This window comes from Astyanax mexicanus, chromosome 1 (assembly GCF_023375975.1).
Source record: "Astyanax mexicanus isolate ESR-SI-001 chromosome 1, AstMex3_surface, whole genome shotgun sequence".
NCBI classification, from domain to species: Eukaryota; Metazoa; Chordata; class Actinopteri; order Characiformes; family Acestrorhamphidae; genus Astyanax; species Astyanax mexicanus.
This window is the reverse complement of record NC_064408.1, coordinates 121,131,973-121,149,276: the sequence shown is the minus strand read 5'-3', so window position 1 is coordinate 121,149,276 and position 17,304 is coordinate 121,131,973. Positions and strand designations below refer to the sequence as shown.

Genomic DNA, 17,304 nt, shown 5'->3' with positions numbered 1-17,304 from the left:
ATTTTTGTTAGTATTTTGGGTTTAGTTTTATATTTCATATTTAATTTTCTGTTATTATTAAATTTCATTATTTTTTAATTCTTTAAAAGAGTAGGCCTTATTTGCCTCACAGAGAAATGCTCTGACGTATTAAACTTTTATTTCGCTTAATGATTTATAATCCAGTGCACCTTATGTATGAAAATAGACTGAAAAATATTGGGCAAAATATGGCAGGGTGTCAAGACGAAAACCACTGCTAAGCAAAAACAATGATCCCCAGGTACGGTGGCCCAGAAGGACACATCACAACAGCAATTACAAAGCAAACAAAAATACGACAAGGCAACTAATTAAGAAAATGCTTTGTCATCTTTTTGTTTGCATTGTAAATGTTGTTGTGATGTGCTCTTCTGGGCCACCGTACCCAGGACTCTTGGGAAAATGCTCTGTTGACTGACGAGACAAAAGTGGAACATTTGGAAGGTGTGTGTCCCGTTGCATCTGGTGTAAAAGTAACACACAATTTCAGAAAAAGAACTGAATTATACTGAATGTTAAACATTGTGGTGGGAGAATGATGGTCTGGGGCTGCTTTGCTGCTTCATGTCGAGAATGTCCGACCATCTGTTAGTGACCTCAAGCTCAGGTGTACTTGGGTTCTGCAGCAAGACAATGACCCAAAACAAACCTATTTTGATGCTTTGAGTTAATCAAAATAAATATTTAATTTTGAGGCAAAAACAAAGAATTCTAAGGGAGTTATGTGCTTTTGTAGTTTGTAGGTATTTAATTGAGTTTTGCTGTTTGCACTAACTGTTTTGAGAAATGCACTTGTTGTGATGCCAATCATGATGTGAGAAATGTAACAAATCTACTTAGAAAAAGCTGTAAGAGTGAGAAACATGCAAAAAAACAAAAGAAATCATGAAGAGGGTAAACACCACTTTTTTCACACCACTGCACAAAATTGGAACAATACAAAAAAAAACATGATGCAACACATATTAGACACAATTAATAGACCTGAAAAATGGCAGGTGTAACCCAATGATTCCTGACCAGAATGAAGCAGATAGATAGATAGATAGATAGAGGAACTTTGATGCCGAGTGGCAGCATTAATAGATGATCAGTGTGAGTGTGAAAGATATATGTGTGAATCTGCACTTTACAAGATACAGAATGTAAGTATGTGAGAAATATATGTGTGAACGTTTGTGGGCGAGAGTGTGATATATGCCTGAAAGGGGTGAGGAACAAGTGCAAATGTAGAAATAGTTTATTTTTAAATTAAATTTAAATGTCTTGCTTTTCAAACAAAACATATTCTAATCCTACAATTTTTAAAATACTTACATCAGCAGTGATATTTGTACCACACATTTACCTCAGCAGTGATATTTGTACCACACATTTACCTCAGCAGTGATATTTGTACCACACATTTACCTCAGCAGTGATATTTGTACCACACATTTACCTCAGCAGTGATATTTTACCACAAATCTATGTCCACACTGCTCTTTTTTCACACCACTGCAAAAAAATTGGAACAATACAAAACAACATGATGCAACCCAATGATTCCTGACCAGGATGAAGCAGATATATAGATAGATAGACAGATAGATAGACAGATAGATGGATGGCTTTGATGCCGAGTGGCAGCATTAATAGATGTGTGAGTGTGAAAGATATATGTGTGAATCTGCATTTTTAAATAAGGTACAGAATGTGAGTATGTGAGAAATATATGTGTGAATGTTTGTGGGTGAGAGAATGATATGTGCCTGAAAGCGGTGAGGAACAAGTGCAAATGTAGAAATAGTTTATTTTTAAATTAAATTTAAATGTCTTGTTTTTAAACAAAACATATTCTAAGCCTGCAATTTAAAACTATTTACATCAGCAGTGATCATTCTTACCACACATTTACCTCAGCAGTGATGTTTTTACCACACATTTAACTCAGCAGTGATATTTTTACCACAAATTCTCCTCAGCAGTGATATTTTTTTACCACAAATGTACCTTAGCAGTGCTAGTCTTTCCATAAATTAACCTTAGCAGTGATTTTTTTCCACAAATTTACCTCAGCAGTGATATTTTTGCCTTTAATTTGCCTCGGCAGTGATATGTTTTCTCACACTTTACCTCAGCAGAGATATTTTTACCACAAATTTACATCAGCAGTGATATTTTTCCACAAATTTACCACAGAAGTGATATTTTTGTTACACTTGTACTTCACCACTGATATTTTTTACCAAAAGTTTACCTCAGCACTGATATTTTTACCACAAATTTACTTCAGCAGTGTTATTTTTACCACAAATGTACCTCAGCACTGATATTTTTACCACAAATTTACCAGAGAAGTGATATTTTTGGAACGTGTCATCGGGTAGTCCTTGGAAAATTTGAGCTGGTGAATTTGTGTATGATTGAGGGTAAGGTTAATTATCTAGTAGGGGTGGGAATCTTTTACTATCTCACGATTCGATTCGATTCCGATTTTGGGGGCCACGATTCGATTCAAAATCGATTTTTGATTCAAAACGATTTGATTTATAAAAATTTATTGAAAACTTATTGAAAAAAAAGCCTCCAAAATATACACTGGTCCTGGAGAAGGTAATGTGTTACAAAAACAATAAAATGTGCAGGAATGTGGGTCTTCAGTGACAGAGGAATCACTGGGATATCACAATGACGTTAATGAACAATAAATAAATAATAAATAACACTGCTTTATTACCAGGCTACTAGCGGTGGTGTGTAGGTGACGCTGCTGGGCTGATGTGATGATAGCAGTGGAGCGCTAAAGTTCAGGAGCAGCTGCTGATTAACTAGTTAATTTAAGGTCGTTGTATTTCTTCAGAAAGGGGGCAGGAGGTGGAGAAATTAATTCATATTGTCCATTCCTTAATTCCTCTGTGATGAGGAGCTGAAATTAGCTCTGATTAGCTTATTGTTATTTTTCCGTTCCGCCTTAAATGCTGCAGCCCGCTGCCACCTGTAGCGTTATTTAAGGTGGAACTGGAAAGTTAGCTAGTTAGCTAGCTAACAGAAACTGAAACTAACTACTAGCGATCTTTTTTATGCTTGTTATGAAGCATTCTGCCATAAAACATTGAAACTACACGTTAATCTAAGGTAATATAGTGCTTGTTCTGCCATCTTACCGGTGATTCTCATACACCTACGCTCTGTGTGGGTCTGACGGTAAGTTCAAACTGCAGCGGCCACGGTCGCTTTGGGCAGTGGGAGGCGGAGCGAAAAACGCTTCGTGCCGCTGCAGTGTGAACTTACCGTGAGGGGTAGGGCCAAGGGAAGAAATGGGATTGGACCTTAGAATCGATTTTGGGACATTTTAAATCGATTCTGAATCGTAGTAAATGAGAATCAAGATTCTTATGTGAATCGATTTTTTGGCACACCTCTATTATCTAGGATAGTGAGATTTGTCAGACGATTGTGAGAGCAGATTTACATAAGTAGAAGGGAGAAAATGGTTTTAAGGTGTTGCGAAATGAAGGTAGAAATGTAACCTGCGCAGGGCATGAAATACAGTAAGACAGAATATGAAAAGCGAAGAAGATGCTGATTGAGAGCGCGAGGCTCTCGTTGACGTCTTTGATGAACAAAGAATTGGTGGTGGTTGGAAAGGGTGAGGAGATCGGTGTAGAAGTTGAGGAAGAATTGAGGCAGAGGTACTTAAGGCAGAAAAGTAAAGGAAGAATGGGAAAGAACAAATGCTGGCAAGATGATGAAGGCAGTGTGGGGGCATAGCATAGAGAATGAGGTCCAGGGAGTCAGAATCGGGTGGAGTGGAGTATGGTGTCAAACGACTTGTGGAATGATGCGCGTGGTGTAGTTTTACAAGCTGGGCAGAGATGGTGGTGATGATGGTGATTAAGATGGTCATGAAGATGATGATGGCGATGATGGCAGAGATGTAGGCAGAGATGGTGGCATGAAGAAGGCAATGACGTAGGCAACGGCGATGATGATGGTGACACAGGCAGAGATGGGGTCGATGACGATGGTGATGAAGATGGCAGTGATAGCTGCGAAGACAATGAAAGTGACGATAATGGCACCAAAGATGACTATGGTAAGGTGATGAAGGCGAGGGTGAAGGTGGCAAGGATGCGATGAAGGGGGTGGGGATAAAGATGAAGGCGAGAATGATGAAGGCGAGGATGAAGATAACAGAGGGGAGGAGGCTGCTGGAGAGGCATGGTGTGGGAGACAGAAGCCAGACGGGAAGCCATTGGAAGGGCAACAGGGGCCTGGGGCGTGGCTCAGGAAGGACGAAGGCAGAGGCATAGCCGAGGGAGGACGGTGGGCAGACGGCTCATGAGGAGAGATGATGGGAGGTGGGCCAGGAAGACGGACAGACTGATGCAGGGATGATGGGGATGACTGGATGACGAGGGGCGGAGTTGGGATGACGGGGGAGAGGAGTTGGATGATGGAGGGAGGAAGAGGGGGATGACGGAGGGACGGGTTGGATGACGTGGGAGGGGTTGGATGACGAGTAATGAGAGAAAGAGAGAGAGGAGTTGGATGTGAGGGAGGGGTTGGATGACGTGGGAGGGGTTGGATGACGAGTAATGAGAGAAAGAGAGAGAGGAGTTGGATGGTGAGGGAGGGGTTGGATGATGAGGGAGGGGTTGGATGACGAGTAATAAGAGAGAGAGGAGCTGGATGATGAGGGAGGGGTTGGATGACGAGTAATGAGAGAGAGAGGGAGGAGTTAGAAGATGGAGGGAGCGGTTGGATGATGCCTAAAGGCACAGTGTGCATTGATAGGAGAGAGAGGAGGAGTGGCCACGCTCAAGTACCGCCCAGTAAAGCCGCAGGTAGGCGGAGCCACGGCCGCCCAGCGGCCGGGGGGAAGAATGCCGGTTGGAGGGGGAAAACAGGGACGCCGGGAGGCAGGAGCGTGCGCACCAGGAGAGGCAGCGGGGAGGAGTCGACAAAGTCTGAAGGTGACCTCGCGGGAGCCAGGAGAGGAGACACCAGCCGCTAAAGTTGGGAAAAAACACACCATTACCAGGGAATGCAGCCGGGAGCAGTGGCGGAGGAGAAGCCGGGGTGGAAGGGAACGACCGGAGGCAGGAGACATATAGGTGAAGGACCATAGCGGATCAGTAGCAGGAGCCAACACCACATGTGAGGTTGTTTGACAAGCAGGTAGAGAGGAAGTGACGGTTTATATAGGTCTGGGAATGGGAGGTGTAAGGGCGTGGATCAATCTCCGAAAATTACGTTATTTAACTTCACTTAAACTTCTGCATTGAGTCTTAAATCTTACAAATATAGAAATATATTACAAATATAGTGTATTTTTTACAGATGCCCCCTCAGATGTGAGAATACAGGCTGAAGGAAACAGTGTGGTTGAGGGTGGTTCTCTCTCACTCAAATGTTCTGCTACCAGTAGACCTCCACCTTCTCGCTACGAGTGGTCTGTTTCTCAGATGGACACCACTGAGAAGTACAGTGGAAAAGAACATCGCTACACCCTTAAAAATATCCAGCGGGAGACCTCCGTTTCCTGCACTGTGTTTAACTCTGTTGGACGGGGTCAGTCTGAGCAGCTCAAGCTGAATGTCCACTGTAAGTTATTATTGCTTTAATTCTGTTTATAGTTTTTTGACCTAATATAAGAAATTTACTCATTTAAATTATTTAAGATATATTGAGGACCAAATAAAATATACATTTTTTTAGGGGATCAAGATAATTTGTCCTTGAGTTCTTGAGATTATGTATTGAAACTCTTGACTTATGTACATATAGCATAAAAAAAGCATAAAAAATAAATTAATACAGTAAAAAAAGACGACTGAAGATAATATATTGGGCAAAATATAATATATTGAGGCTGTGAATGAATATATTAAAATCTATATATGGTACCATGGACGCACCTTAAATTCTGTATTTTTTCTTTTTTTTAAAGTTCTAAAGTCATCAAAAAAGTTAAACAAACCAGAATATGTTTTATATTTTAGATTCTTCAAAGTAGCTCCTCTTATTTAGATGATCAGTTTTATGAGGTAGAGTCACCTGGAATTCAGGCTTTTAGTTAACAGCTGTGCTGAACTCATCAAGAGTTACTTGAATTTCTTGTCTCTTTATGTGTTTGAGAGCATCAGTTGTAAAGTAGTGAAGAGGTAGAGTTACAGGTATACAGTGAATAGTGAATATTGATTAATGCTCCAATCCAGACCTTCATTTCTTAATGATTAATGCTCCAATCCAGACCTTCATTTCTTAATGAAGTCAATCCTAGACATGTCAAGAACTTTCAAAAGTATCCTCAAATGCAGTCGATGCAAAGACCATCGAAAACGCTATAATGATAATACTGGCACGCATCAGGACCGCCCCAGGAAAGGAAGGTTTATACGCCCATAACCACTCCTCCACCAAACTACAGGTTACCACAGTCAAAAGCTAACATGGTTCAACCTAGATCTCATGGCTGGTGGTACCATGGCAGAAAATGTGTTACGTCAACACACACGACTAGGGAACAACTGCAGTCAAAAAACAAAAAAACATAAATTCCCTACACTCATATAACAGATAACAGTAGAAAGACCAGAATCAAAGCTTTATTCTGATGTAGAGAGACAGATACATGACTACAGAGGCTGTAGTGACTCAAAACTACAAAACACCTATAAAAGAGGTGATGATTTAAAAAAAAAAAACTCTTGTTATCAGCAGGAGAAGCTTGATGTAAGCAGCAGCACAACGCAACCAAAACTGGCCAGCGTCCAGCAGAGCGTCCAGCAGAGCACATGATACGTTAATCAGAGTTACCAGCCTCAGAAACCTCAAGTTAATCTAAATGTATTTTGGTTTGTTTAACATTTTTAAGTTACTACATGATTCCTTATGTGTTCCTTTATAGTCTGAATCACTTCACTAATCATTTACTATGTAGGACAAAAATAAACTAAAACATTAAATAAGAAGGTGTGCCCAAATTTTTACTTGTACTATATATACAGGGGTTGGACAATGAAATTGAAACCTGGTTTTAGAGCACAATAATTTATTGTGGTGACGAACAGTTCTGGTGGAAACAGGAGAGTTGAGGTTCACATTGAATTCTGCCGTTAGCACCCGAACATCCCTTTCAGACAGCTTCCTCTTACAGCGTCCACAGTTAATCCTGTTGGATGTGATCAGTCCTTCTTGGTGGTCTATTTGTGCTTTTTCACAGATGCCCCCTCAGATGTGAGAATACAGGCTGAAGGAAACAGTGTGGTTGAGGGTGGTTCTCTCTCACTCACATGTTCTGCTGCCAGTAGACCTCCACCTTCTCGCTACGAGTGGTCTGTTTCTCAGATGAACACCACTGTGAAGAAGAGTGGAGCAGAACATCGCTACACCCTTAAAAATATCCTGCGGGAGACCTCCGTTTCCTGCACTGTGTTTAACTCTGTTGGACGGGGTCAATCAGAGCAGCTCAAGCTGAACGTCCACTGTAAGTTATTATTGCTTTTATTCTGTTTATAGTTTTTGACCTGATATAAGAAATTCACAAATTCAAACCAACCATGAATTTGCCTCAGCAGTGATATTTTTACCATAAATTTACCTCGGCAGTGATATTTATACCATGAATTGACCTCAGCAGTGATATTTTTACCATAAATGTTCCTCAGCAGTGATATTTTTACCATAAATGTACAAATGTGTGAGCTAGACTTAAGAGACTCAACTTTATTCTGAGGTAGAGAGACAGATACATGACTACAGAGGCTGTAGAGACTCAAAACTACAAAACACCGATCAAAGAGGTGATGAGTTTTAGAAAAAAACCCTCTTGTTATCAGCAGGAGATGCCTAGTGTAAGCAGCAGCACAACGCAACCAAAACTGGCATCCAGCAGAGCGGAAAGAGTAGAGAACAGTTACACCATGAGTGTTGGGAAAGTAAAAAGTAAGTTTCAGAAAGTTGTCTAGTTGTTACTCTCTTGTAACTCTCTTGTACCTGTAGAACCTAGTAATTATTTTGAATCTACTGGTTCATCCAGATAAGTTACACTGTGAGTAAAGTGAACTTACCTTCTAAAACACGTGCTGTATTAAAAAGCGAAACCCAATATTTTTATTTGGAATTTAGAAGAAATAATACAACTGAAACACCTGTCATTTTAGTGTGGGAGGTTTTATGGATAAATTGGAGCAGCCTGGTGTTCAATCTTCATTAATTGCACAGTGCACCAGTAAGAGCAGTGTGAAGGTTTAATTAGCAGGGTAAGAGCACAGTTCTGCTCAAAATATTGCAATGCACACAACATTATAGGTGACATACCAGAGTTCAAAAGAGGACAAATGGTTGGTGCACGTCTTGCTGGCGCATCTGTGACCAAGACAGCAAGTCTTTGTGATGTATCAAGAGCCACGGTATCCAGGGTAATGTCAGCATACCACCAAGAAGAACCAACCACATCCAACAGGATTAACTGTGGACGCTTTAAGAGGAAGCTGTCTGAAAAGGATGTTCGGGTGCTAACCCGGATTGTATCCAAAAAACATAAAACCACGGCTGCTCAAATCACGGCAGAATTCAATGTGCACCTCAACTCTCCTGTTTCCACCAGAACTGTTCGTCACCACAATAAATTATTGTGCTCTAAAACCAGGTGTTTCAGTTTCATTGTCCAATCCCTGTATAAATGTTTGTATTGTTAACTCACTGTTTTTTCCTGTTCCTCAGTTCCTCCCAAAATCCTGCTCTCTCCAAATTGCTCTGAGTGGGCTGGAGGTCTGCTCTGCGTGTGCCGAGCGGAGGCCGAGCCCAAAGCTAACGTCTCCTGGACGGTTGATGGACGCCATGCACGTTTCCCACAGTTCAATATCACAACCAGCTACAGCGGTACAGTGACGGTGTCGGAGTTAACCGGCCCACTGACCGGCAACGTATCCTGTACCGCATCCAACTACCTCTCCACAGACCTCCACCACACCACTGTCCTGATTCCACAGTCAGACGGTACTGCAGGAGGAACGACACAGAGAGACAGAGATCCTGTTTAACGTCGTCTTCATGAATCTTCTGTTCTCTGTCTTACAGGAAACTCTGTTATAATAGCCACCGTGGCTGCTGTTTGCGTCATCCTGGGAGTTACTGTGGTGGCTGTTTACCTGAGAAGGAGGTACATTTATCTCAGATATTAATAATCAGTGATTACTTAGTTCATATTATATATAAATTCATAATCCAGAAGCAAAAAAATATAAAATGTTTAAAAAAGAGTTAAAAGCTCCACTAGGTAGGATTTGAGATTTTGTGCTTGTGGGCGCCCCCTACAGTTGCAGAGTGTAATAAATGTATACAGCACTGTCGTATATATATTTTTAAAGAAGTAAAATGATATATATATATATATATATATATATATATATATATATATATATATATAATTTTAATATATGAAATGTTTACTTTATTGTAAATCACGACTGAAACAAGACATTTCTTCTGTTTCTACAGCTGATAAAACAGCGTGTTTACAGAGTAGCACTGTTAGCCCTCACCACCAAACAAGCACAGCATGAAATAATATTAAAACATAAACACAGTATCAGTAAAAGCTTTTACAAGCTCCAGACTAAAATGTACATTTCAGTTTGGTGCAATTTACTGCAAGCTAAGCTTACAAACAGCCATATTTTACACTTAGCATGATATATTTACACATTTAACCCGATCGCTAATACTAATCGCTAATGCTAATCGCTAATGCTAATCGCTGCTAGCTTCCGCCTGCTAGCCTACAGCTTAAGCAGTTAAAACAAACACTTTAACTCAACTTATACCTCACATATTTACACTCTGGATGTTTTAATAACCTTTTAACTCTATTATTAACATTTTAAGCTCCTTACAAAACAGAAATACCCACTGATTTACTAATAATCTGACGTTATCTGAACTCACTGGAGCTTCTCCTCACAGCAGCCTCTTTCCAGCACCGCGACCTGCTTTCAGACCTGTATGTAGTTCTAACAGTTCTACAAGGACTACAAAAAACGTTAGATTAACCGAGTTGGTTAATCCTTTACAGAAGATAACTAGTAGTGATGAACACAGCAGCTCTTTTAGATGAACTGAATCATTAGGATCTGTTCACTAAAAAGATTCGTTCAAAAGATTCGTTCATTCAAACGATTCTTTTGTGCTGTTAGTCTGTGCTGTACTATTGTGAGGAGAAGCTCCGGTGAGTTCAGATAAATAAGTACCAGATAAAGTCAGATTATTAGTAAATCAGTGGGTATTTCTATTTTGTAAGGATCTTAAAATGTTAATAAGAGAGTTAAAAGGTAATTAAAACATCCAGAGTGTAAATATGTGAGGTATAAATTGAGTTAAAGTGTTTGTTTTAAAGCTGTAGGCTAGCAGGCGGAAGCTAGCAGCGATTAGCATTAGTGATTAGCATTAGCGATCGGGTGAAATGTGTAAATATATCATGTTAAGTGTAAAATATGGCTGTTTGTAAGCTTAGCTTGCAGTAAATTGCTCCAAACTGAAATATACATTGTAGTCTGGGGCTTGTAAAAGCTTTTACTGATACTGTGTTTCTGTTTTAATATTATTTCATGCTGTGCTTGTTTGGTGGTGAGGGCTAACAGTGCTACTCTGTAAACACGCTGTTTTATCAGCTGTAGAAACAGAAGAAATGTCTTGTTTCAGTCCTGATTTACAATAAAGTAAACATTTCATGCTAAAAGAGACAAATTGATGATGGTTGTAATTAATTTTCTGTGCTTTTTACTTTCCGATGGAAAAAGTAGCTTACATATGCAGGTGGATTTTCCTGCATTTTTCAACACATTATTCAGGTCTGAAAGGGTTAAAATGTCTAGTTGTGTCTCTAGTATGAATGAATGCCCTGTGAGCTAGTTTTTGTAAAACCAGTGATCTGGTTAAACGCTTCCTTAGTCCGGTGGAGGAGTGGGTGGGGAGAAACGATAGAATTTTGGCTCTTGCTGATGAATATTCATAAATGCAAACATATTGCCTCTGATAACAGAACCAGGAGGCAGCGAGACAAACAACAGTTAGAAAAGTTTTAAAATAGACATTTTTCCACTAATAACAGTTTTTGCAATGTCATATGTTACTTTACAACCTGCTAATGCAGTTCAGACACTGATCTAGTCTTAGAGTCTCTATAAAACGCAAAATCCACTGGAGATCCTATTTAAACCTATAGATACTTACACACCGAGATGGGTAGTCTGGGTCCAGAAAGCAAAAATCCACCCCGAGACCCAATATTTTCCAGACACATCCATATTACACCATTTTATTTAAGCACTATTGTTTCATGCAATTCTCTTTACATATCTCTCCACCATTAATGGATTCACACGTGCTTATTTTATGAGAAATTCATCTCACAAATTCTGGATAATTTTTCAGGCATTTAGCATTACATTTGCAACCAATCAAAAACTCCTTCTAAATGATTTACATTAGATTTTTTTTACTACGTAACAGTTAGATTTGATCAGAAAATGGTGCAGAAATTGTGTAATCAATTAAACTGGCATTTGAGACTCTAACATTGAATGATTAATTATCCATTCTCTATTTTTCCCCCCATATCTTGCCACAGACGTCAAATCCCCCAACACTCTACCTCCAGGTAAGATTCATACAAAAATAAAAGCAACGACAAATTAATAAATTTTGTTATTTTATTTCTTACATAGTAACTGAATAGTGAAGTGATCCAGACTATAAAAGAACACATAAGGAATCATGTAGTAACTTAAAACAAACCAAAATACCCTGTGAAGAAGCTTTTAGATGCTCTTATCTGGAGAGCTGTTAACTTGCAGTTTTTTCTTTATTTAATTAAGAAGTTCTTGCTTCTCATAATCTGGATCAAATATTCACTATTCACTGTATACCTGTAACTCTACCTCTTTACTACTTTACAACTGATGCTCTCAAACACATTAAGAGTCAAGAAATTCAAGTAATTAACTCTTGATAAGTTCAGCACAGCTGTTAACTGTTAAGCCTGAATTTCAAGTGACTCTGCCTCATAAAGCTGACTGAGAAAATCCAGCAGAGATGTGGAAAAATGTCTAATCTAAGAATGTGAAAAATAAAACATAATCTGTTTTGTTTAACACTTCTTTTTTCTACCTTTACTAAATAATTCGATATGTTTTTCTTTATAGTTTGGATAACTTTTGTATTAATTTACAATGCAGATGATTTTAAAAAGAATAAAAAATAATGGAATTTAACCACTGAGTATTTATAGTTGTTTTTTATTTTTATTTAAAATGAGCATAATATATTATATTCTCTAATGTCGTTTAAATACTGCATTTTTTTCTTATAGTCAGCGTGCATGTTCAAATGAAAATGTAAGCAAAACTGCTGATGTGTGCGAATCCAATCTTTACGGTAACAATGTGAAGGATGACGATATTTACGCCAACACCATGGAGATAGAAGAGATTTCTACAGAGAAGGTACAAACCACTAACTCTAATTCATTAAAACACATTTTAACTTTTAAAAATGATCACTACCTCTTTTATCTTTTTGTAACATTGTAACAGTCCATACTATATGTATGTGTATAAATCCATATTATATATTTATATGCTGAAAACAATGTTTCATGGGGTTCTTAACTAAAATACCATGTCTACAACATTTATGAAAAATAATTGATTAAACAGCAGAAAATTTGGGTAAAATCTGCACTTTGACCTAATTTTCAGTCAGGTATTAAGGAACAGTAAAGTCTCTCTACTGAAGTACAGAGTTATACAGGAGTTTCAGTTTAGTTCTCCAGCACCCAGACTGGAGCACTATTAGCATTAGCTGCTAACCGTGCTAAGCGCTAGCTCTTTCACCGCTCAGAGGTGAGTATTATCAGCCTGTAGCTTGCTGCTAACTCCAGCTAGCACTGCTAGAGCAGCATTAGCATTAGCCGCTAAGTTAACCGTTCTAAGTGCTAGCTCTTTCACTGTTTAAAGGTGAGCATTATTGGTATGTACCCTGCTGCTAACCCTGCCTAGCACTGCTAGAGCAGTATTAGCATTAGCCGTTATCCGTGCAAACAAGCTACATTAAATCAAGATTCGTGGGATGAACCGCTAGCTGGGTTACCGTAACACTCAGGGTTCCTCAGTGTAGCGCTATTGGACGACATTTACTAGCGACATTTACTAAGCACTGCTAACCGCGGCTAAAATATTGGAAATTTAAGCTTACCGTAAATAAACAAAAGCACTTTACTCACCCAAATAAACAGTTTTTAGTAGAGAATTCTGTGTAGATTAATTAGAAGAAAAACATGGCCACACCCCTGTCCCTTACTAGTGTTGCTTAAAATGTGCATTTTAATCCTGCGCACCTTGTGCAGAAAATAGACCAAAAAATAGACGTTTGCTGATAATGATGCGCCTTATAATTTGGAAAATACGGTACTTGGGAAAAACTTAAATATTAAGGAACATTGTGCAATTTACATTCTAAAAGGAAATGGATTATAGGGGTGGGAATCGTTTACTATCTCACGATTCGATTCGATTCCGATTTTGGGGGCCACGATTCGATTCAAAATCGATTTTTGATTCAAAACGATTTGAATTATAAAAATTTCTGCTTCTGGCTTATGAATCTTATTGAAAAAAAACCCTCCATAATATACACTGGTCCTGGAGCAGGTAATGTGTTACAAAAACAATAAAATGTGCAGGAATGTGGGTCCTCAGTGACAGAGGAATCACTGGGATATCACAATGACGTTAATGAACAATAAATAAATAATAAATAACACTGCTTTATTACCAGGCTACTAGCGGTGGTGTGTAGGTGACGCTGCTGGGCTGATGTGATGATAGCAGTGGAGCGCTAAAGTTCAGGAGCAGCTGCTGATTAACTAGTTAATTTAAGGTCGTTGTATTTCTTCAGAAAGGGGGCAGGAGGTGGAGAAATTAATTCATATGGTCCATTCCTTAATTCCTCTGTGATGAGGAGCTGAAATTAGCTCTGATTAGCTTATTGTATTTTTCCGTTCCGCCTTAAATGCTGCAGCCCGCTGCCACCTGTAGCGTTATTTAAGGTGGAACTGGAAAGTTAGCTAGTTAGCTAGCTAACAGTTACTGAAACTAACTACTAGCGATCTTTTTTATGCTTGTTATGAAGCATTCTGCCATAAAACATTGAAACTACACGTTAATCTAATGTAATATAGTGCTTGTTCTGCCATCTTACCGGTGATTCTCAAACACCTACGCTCTGTGTGTGTCTGGAAGATCTCCGTTTGAAAGGACAAGCGCTATCCCCAGGGTTGCCAGGTCCAACAAAAATACCCAGCCCAAAATCAGTCTAAAACCCGCCCCTCAGAATCGATTTTGGGACATTTTAAATCGATTCTGAATCGTAGTAAATGAGAATCAAGATTCTTATGTGAATCGATTTTTTGGCACACCTCTAATGGATTATTTTGCCTACACACACACAAACACACAAACATACACACTCATTATCAGCCTGCAACTCCTCAAACGGTCACTATTCATTCTGCCCACATAGACTACCAGTCAAAAGTTTTAAAACACTCCTTATTGTGTAGTACTTCAGTAGCAGTGCTTTTTAATTTTCATTTTATTAATGACTTTATTACTGCTAATCACTTCACCTGTCAGAAACTGCTGAAACTGAAAAGACTTAGACTGAAGAAGAGATTTGTAAAGCTGAGGTTAAGGTGCTGTTGCCATGTGGCTTAGCTAAAATCAGGGGGTTTAGTTACCCTGTGCAGTGTGCAGTGCTCGACTGAGCCAGTGGAGGGAGCCAGTGTGTGAAAGAAGGTCTGATGCTGCAGTTGCATCTCAAAAAATTGGAATATGTTTGAAAAGTTACTTTATTTCAGTAATTCAGTTGAAAATGTGAAACTCATATATTATATAGATGTAATAACCCACAGAGTGATCTATTTTAAGCATTTATTTATTTTATTGTTGATCAGTGATTATGGTGTATCAATGAAATTTGAATATTACATAAGACCAATTGGTACTTTTGGCTACAGTGTGGGCAGTGTGCCAAGTCCTGCTGGAAAATGAAATCTTCATAAGCATCCACATAAAAATTGTCAGTAGCAGAGGGAAGCATGAAGTGCTGTAAGATTTTGTGACACAAAACTGCACTGACTTTAGGCTTGATAATAAAACACAGTGGATCAACACCAGCAGATGACATGTCTCTCCAAACCATCACTGATCATCAGTAAATTTTATATTTCATTTGTAAATCAAGGGAGCAGAGTCAAGGTATGAGTAAAGATTTACAGATAAAGCCAGAGAGCGGTGAGCGCCGTTTCCTATACCTTCAAAAGACTCTTGGAAACCTAAGAAAACTGATACAGGAAGAGTCACGTCTGGCTGACCCACATGGAACCAGCAGCTTTAGCCTTTAGCTCTTTAGCTTAGCATGATTAAGGACTGAGTTTCAGTTTCAGCAGTGCAGAGAAAAGCAGTTTGTCTGGATCATACACCACTACTATTGGACTACTAAAAAAAATACAAATCTGGAAAAAAAATTAAGAAATCACCTAAAAATTATGAGTTTTTTTATGTTACCAAATTAAAAACCTCTGCAATATAATCAAGAAATAGATGGATGATCACAAGCCATCAAACCAAACTGAACTGCTTGAATTTTTGCACCACAAGTAAAGGCATAATGTTATCCAAAAGCAGTGTGTAAGACTGGTGGAGGAGAACATGATGCCAAGACGCATGAAAACTGTGATTAAAAACAGGTTTATTTCAGCAAATACTGATTTCTGAACTCTTAAAACTTTGAGTATGAACTTGTGTTCTTTTCATTATTTAAGGTTTGAAAACTCTTGGGAATTTGGGTGAAATGTTGTATGTAGTTTATATAATAAAACAAAAATGTTCATTTTACTCAAACAAAAACCTATAAATAGCAAAATCAGAGAAACTGAAGTGGTCTTGTTTTTTCCAACACTGAATAGATTAGTGAGTAAAAGGTTCCTCGAGTTTCAAAAGACAAAAAGTTGAGATTAAACATTGTTTTAAATTTTCAATTATTTATTATTTTTTTCCATCTTTAACACTTTCAGAAGAGCAAAAGAAGAAAAGCACCTGAACCAAAGTATTTTATCGTGAGTATGAGGTTTTATTAATTAATAACAATAAGTGTTTTTGCATACACACACTGACCTGTTTCTTTATCATAAATAATACATTTAATACATTTTCATATCACATTTCATGATCATATAGGACACTCTGCATTTATATAATATAATAATTAAAGACTGTAGTTCTGTGTCTGTTTCATTACATACTTTATTATTACTCCTTTCACCCTGTTCTTCAATACTCAGGACCCCACAGTAGAGATAATTATTATTATTTGGGTGGTGTTTATTATTGTTCTCAGCACTGCAGTGATTAGCACTGATTAGCTAAATCAGATGTAAATCAGATGCAGCAGTGCTGCTTGAGTGTTTAAACACTGTGTTTAATCATCCTCATAAAGTGTTGATCATCCTCTAGTCCTTCATCACTGAGAATATTGCCCAAACGACATTCCTTCATCACATTTGATATCAACCAATACAATATTAGGTATAGTGACAGGTCTAGTGTAGAGCTCTCTCTCGTTCTCAGTGAGAGGAGTGAACGAGGAGAAAGCAACGCCTCCACCGAAGGCGTTGCTTTCTCCTCGTTCACTCCTCTCACTGAGAACGAGACACTGGCTCTCCTAACACGTAGCCGTCCTACTACGTGTCCGCTTGACCCAATTCCTTCAAACCTACTGCAAACTATCGCACCTGCAATCATTCCGGCTATCACTCACACGATCAATGCCTCTTTAACTTCTGGTGTATTCCCCACTGCTTTCAAACAAGCACATGTGACACCACTGCTTAAAAAGCCTTCTCTCAACCCCGCCCAGGTTGACAACTACAGACCGGTCTCACTGCTACCCTTTCTCTCTAAAACACTAGAAAGAGCAGTTCTAAATCAGGTCTCTGGCTTCCTCTCCCAGAATGACCTTCTGGACCAGAACCAATCTGGGTTCAAAAAAGGACATTCTACCGAGACGGCTCTGTTGTCTGTGACTGAAGCGTTGAAAACTGCCAGAGCTGCAGGTCAGTCCTCAGTGCTCATTCTGCTGGACCTCTCGGCCGCATTTGACACAGTCAACCATGACTTCCTCCTAACTATACTCTCAAACATGGGGATCGCAGATAATGTGCTGTCATGGTTCAGA

At 38.8% G+C, this 17,304-nt stretch overlaps 1 protein-coding gene across 1 annotated transcript in view; it reads left to right on the top strand.

The window, feature by feature from the left end:
* The window catches only part of LOC125783645 (B-cell receptor CD22-like), a 141,739-nt gene that overhangs the window by 120,601 nt on the left and 3,834 nt on the right, over nucleotides 1–17,304 (top strand). The window contains exons 9-15 of the mRNA XM_049467556.1: nucleotides 5,347–5,610; nucleotides 7,232–7,495; nucleotides 8,734–9,009; nucleotides 9,091–9,172; nucleotides 11,639–11,668; nucleotides 12,380–12,512; nucleotides 16,145–16,186. Coding sequence (XP_049323513.1) covers nucleotides 5,347–5,610; nucleotides 7,232–7,495; nucleotides 8,734–9,009; nucleotides 9,091–9,172; nucleotides 11,639–11,668; nucleotides 12,380–12,512; nucleotides 16,145–16,186 — 1,091 coding nt within the window. The remainder of the gene's footprint in view (nucleotides 1–5,346; nucleotides 5,611–7,231; nucleotides 7,496–8,733; nucleotides 9,010–9,090; nucleotides 9,173–11,638; nucleotides 11,669–12,379; nucleotides 12,513–16,144; nucleotides 16,187–17,304) is intronic.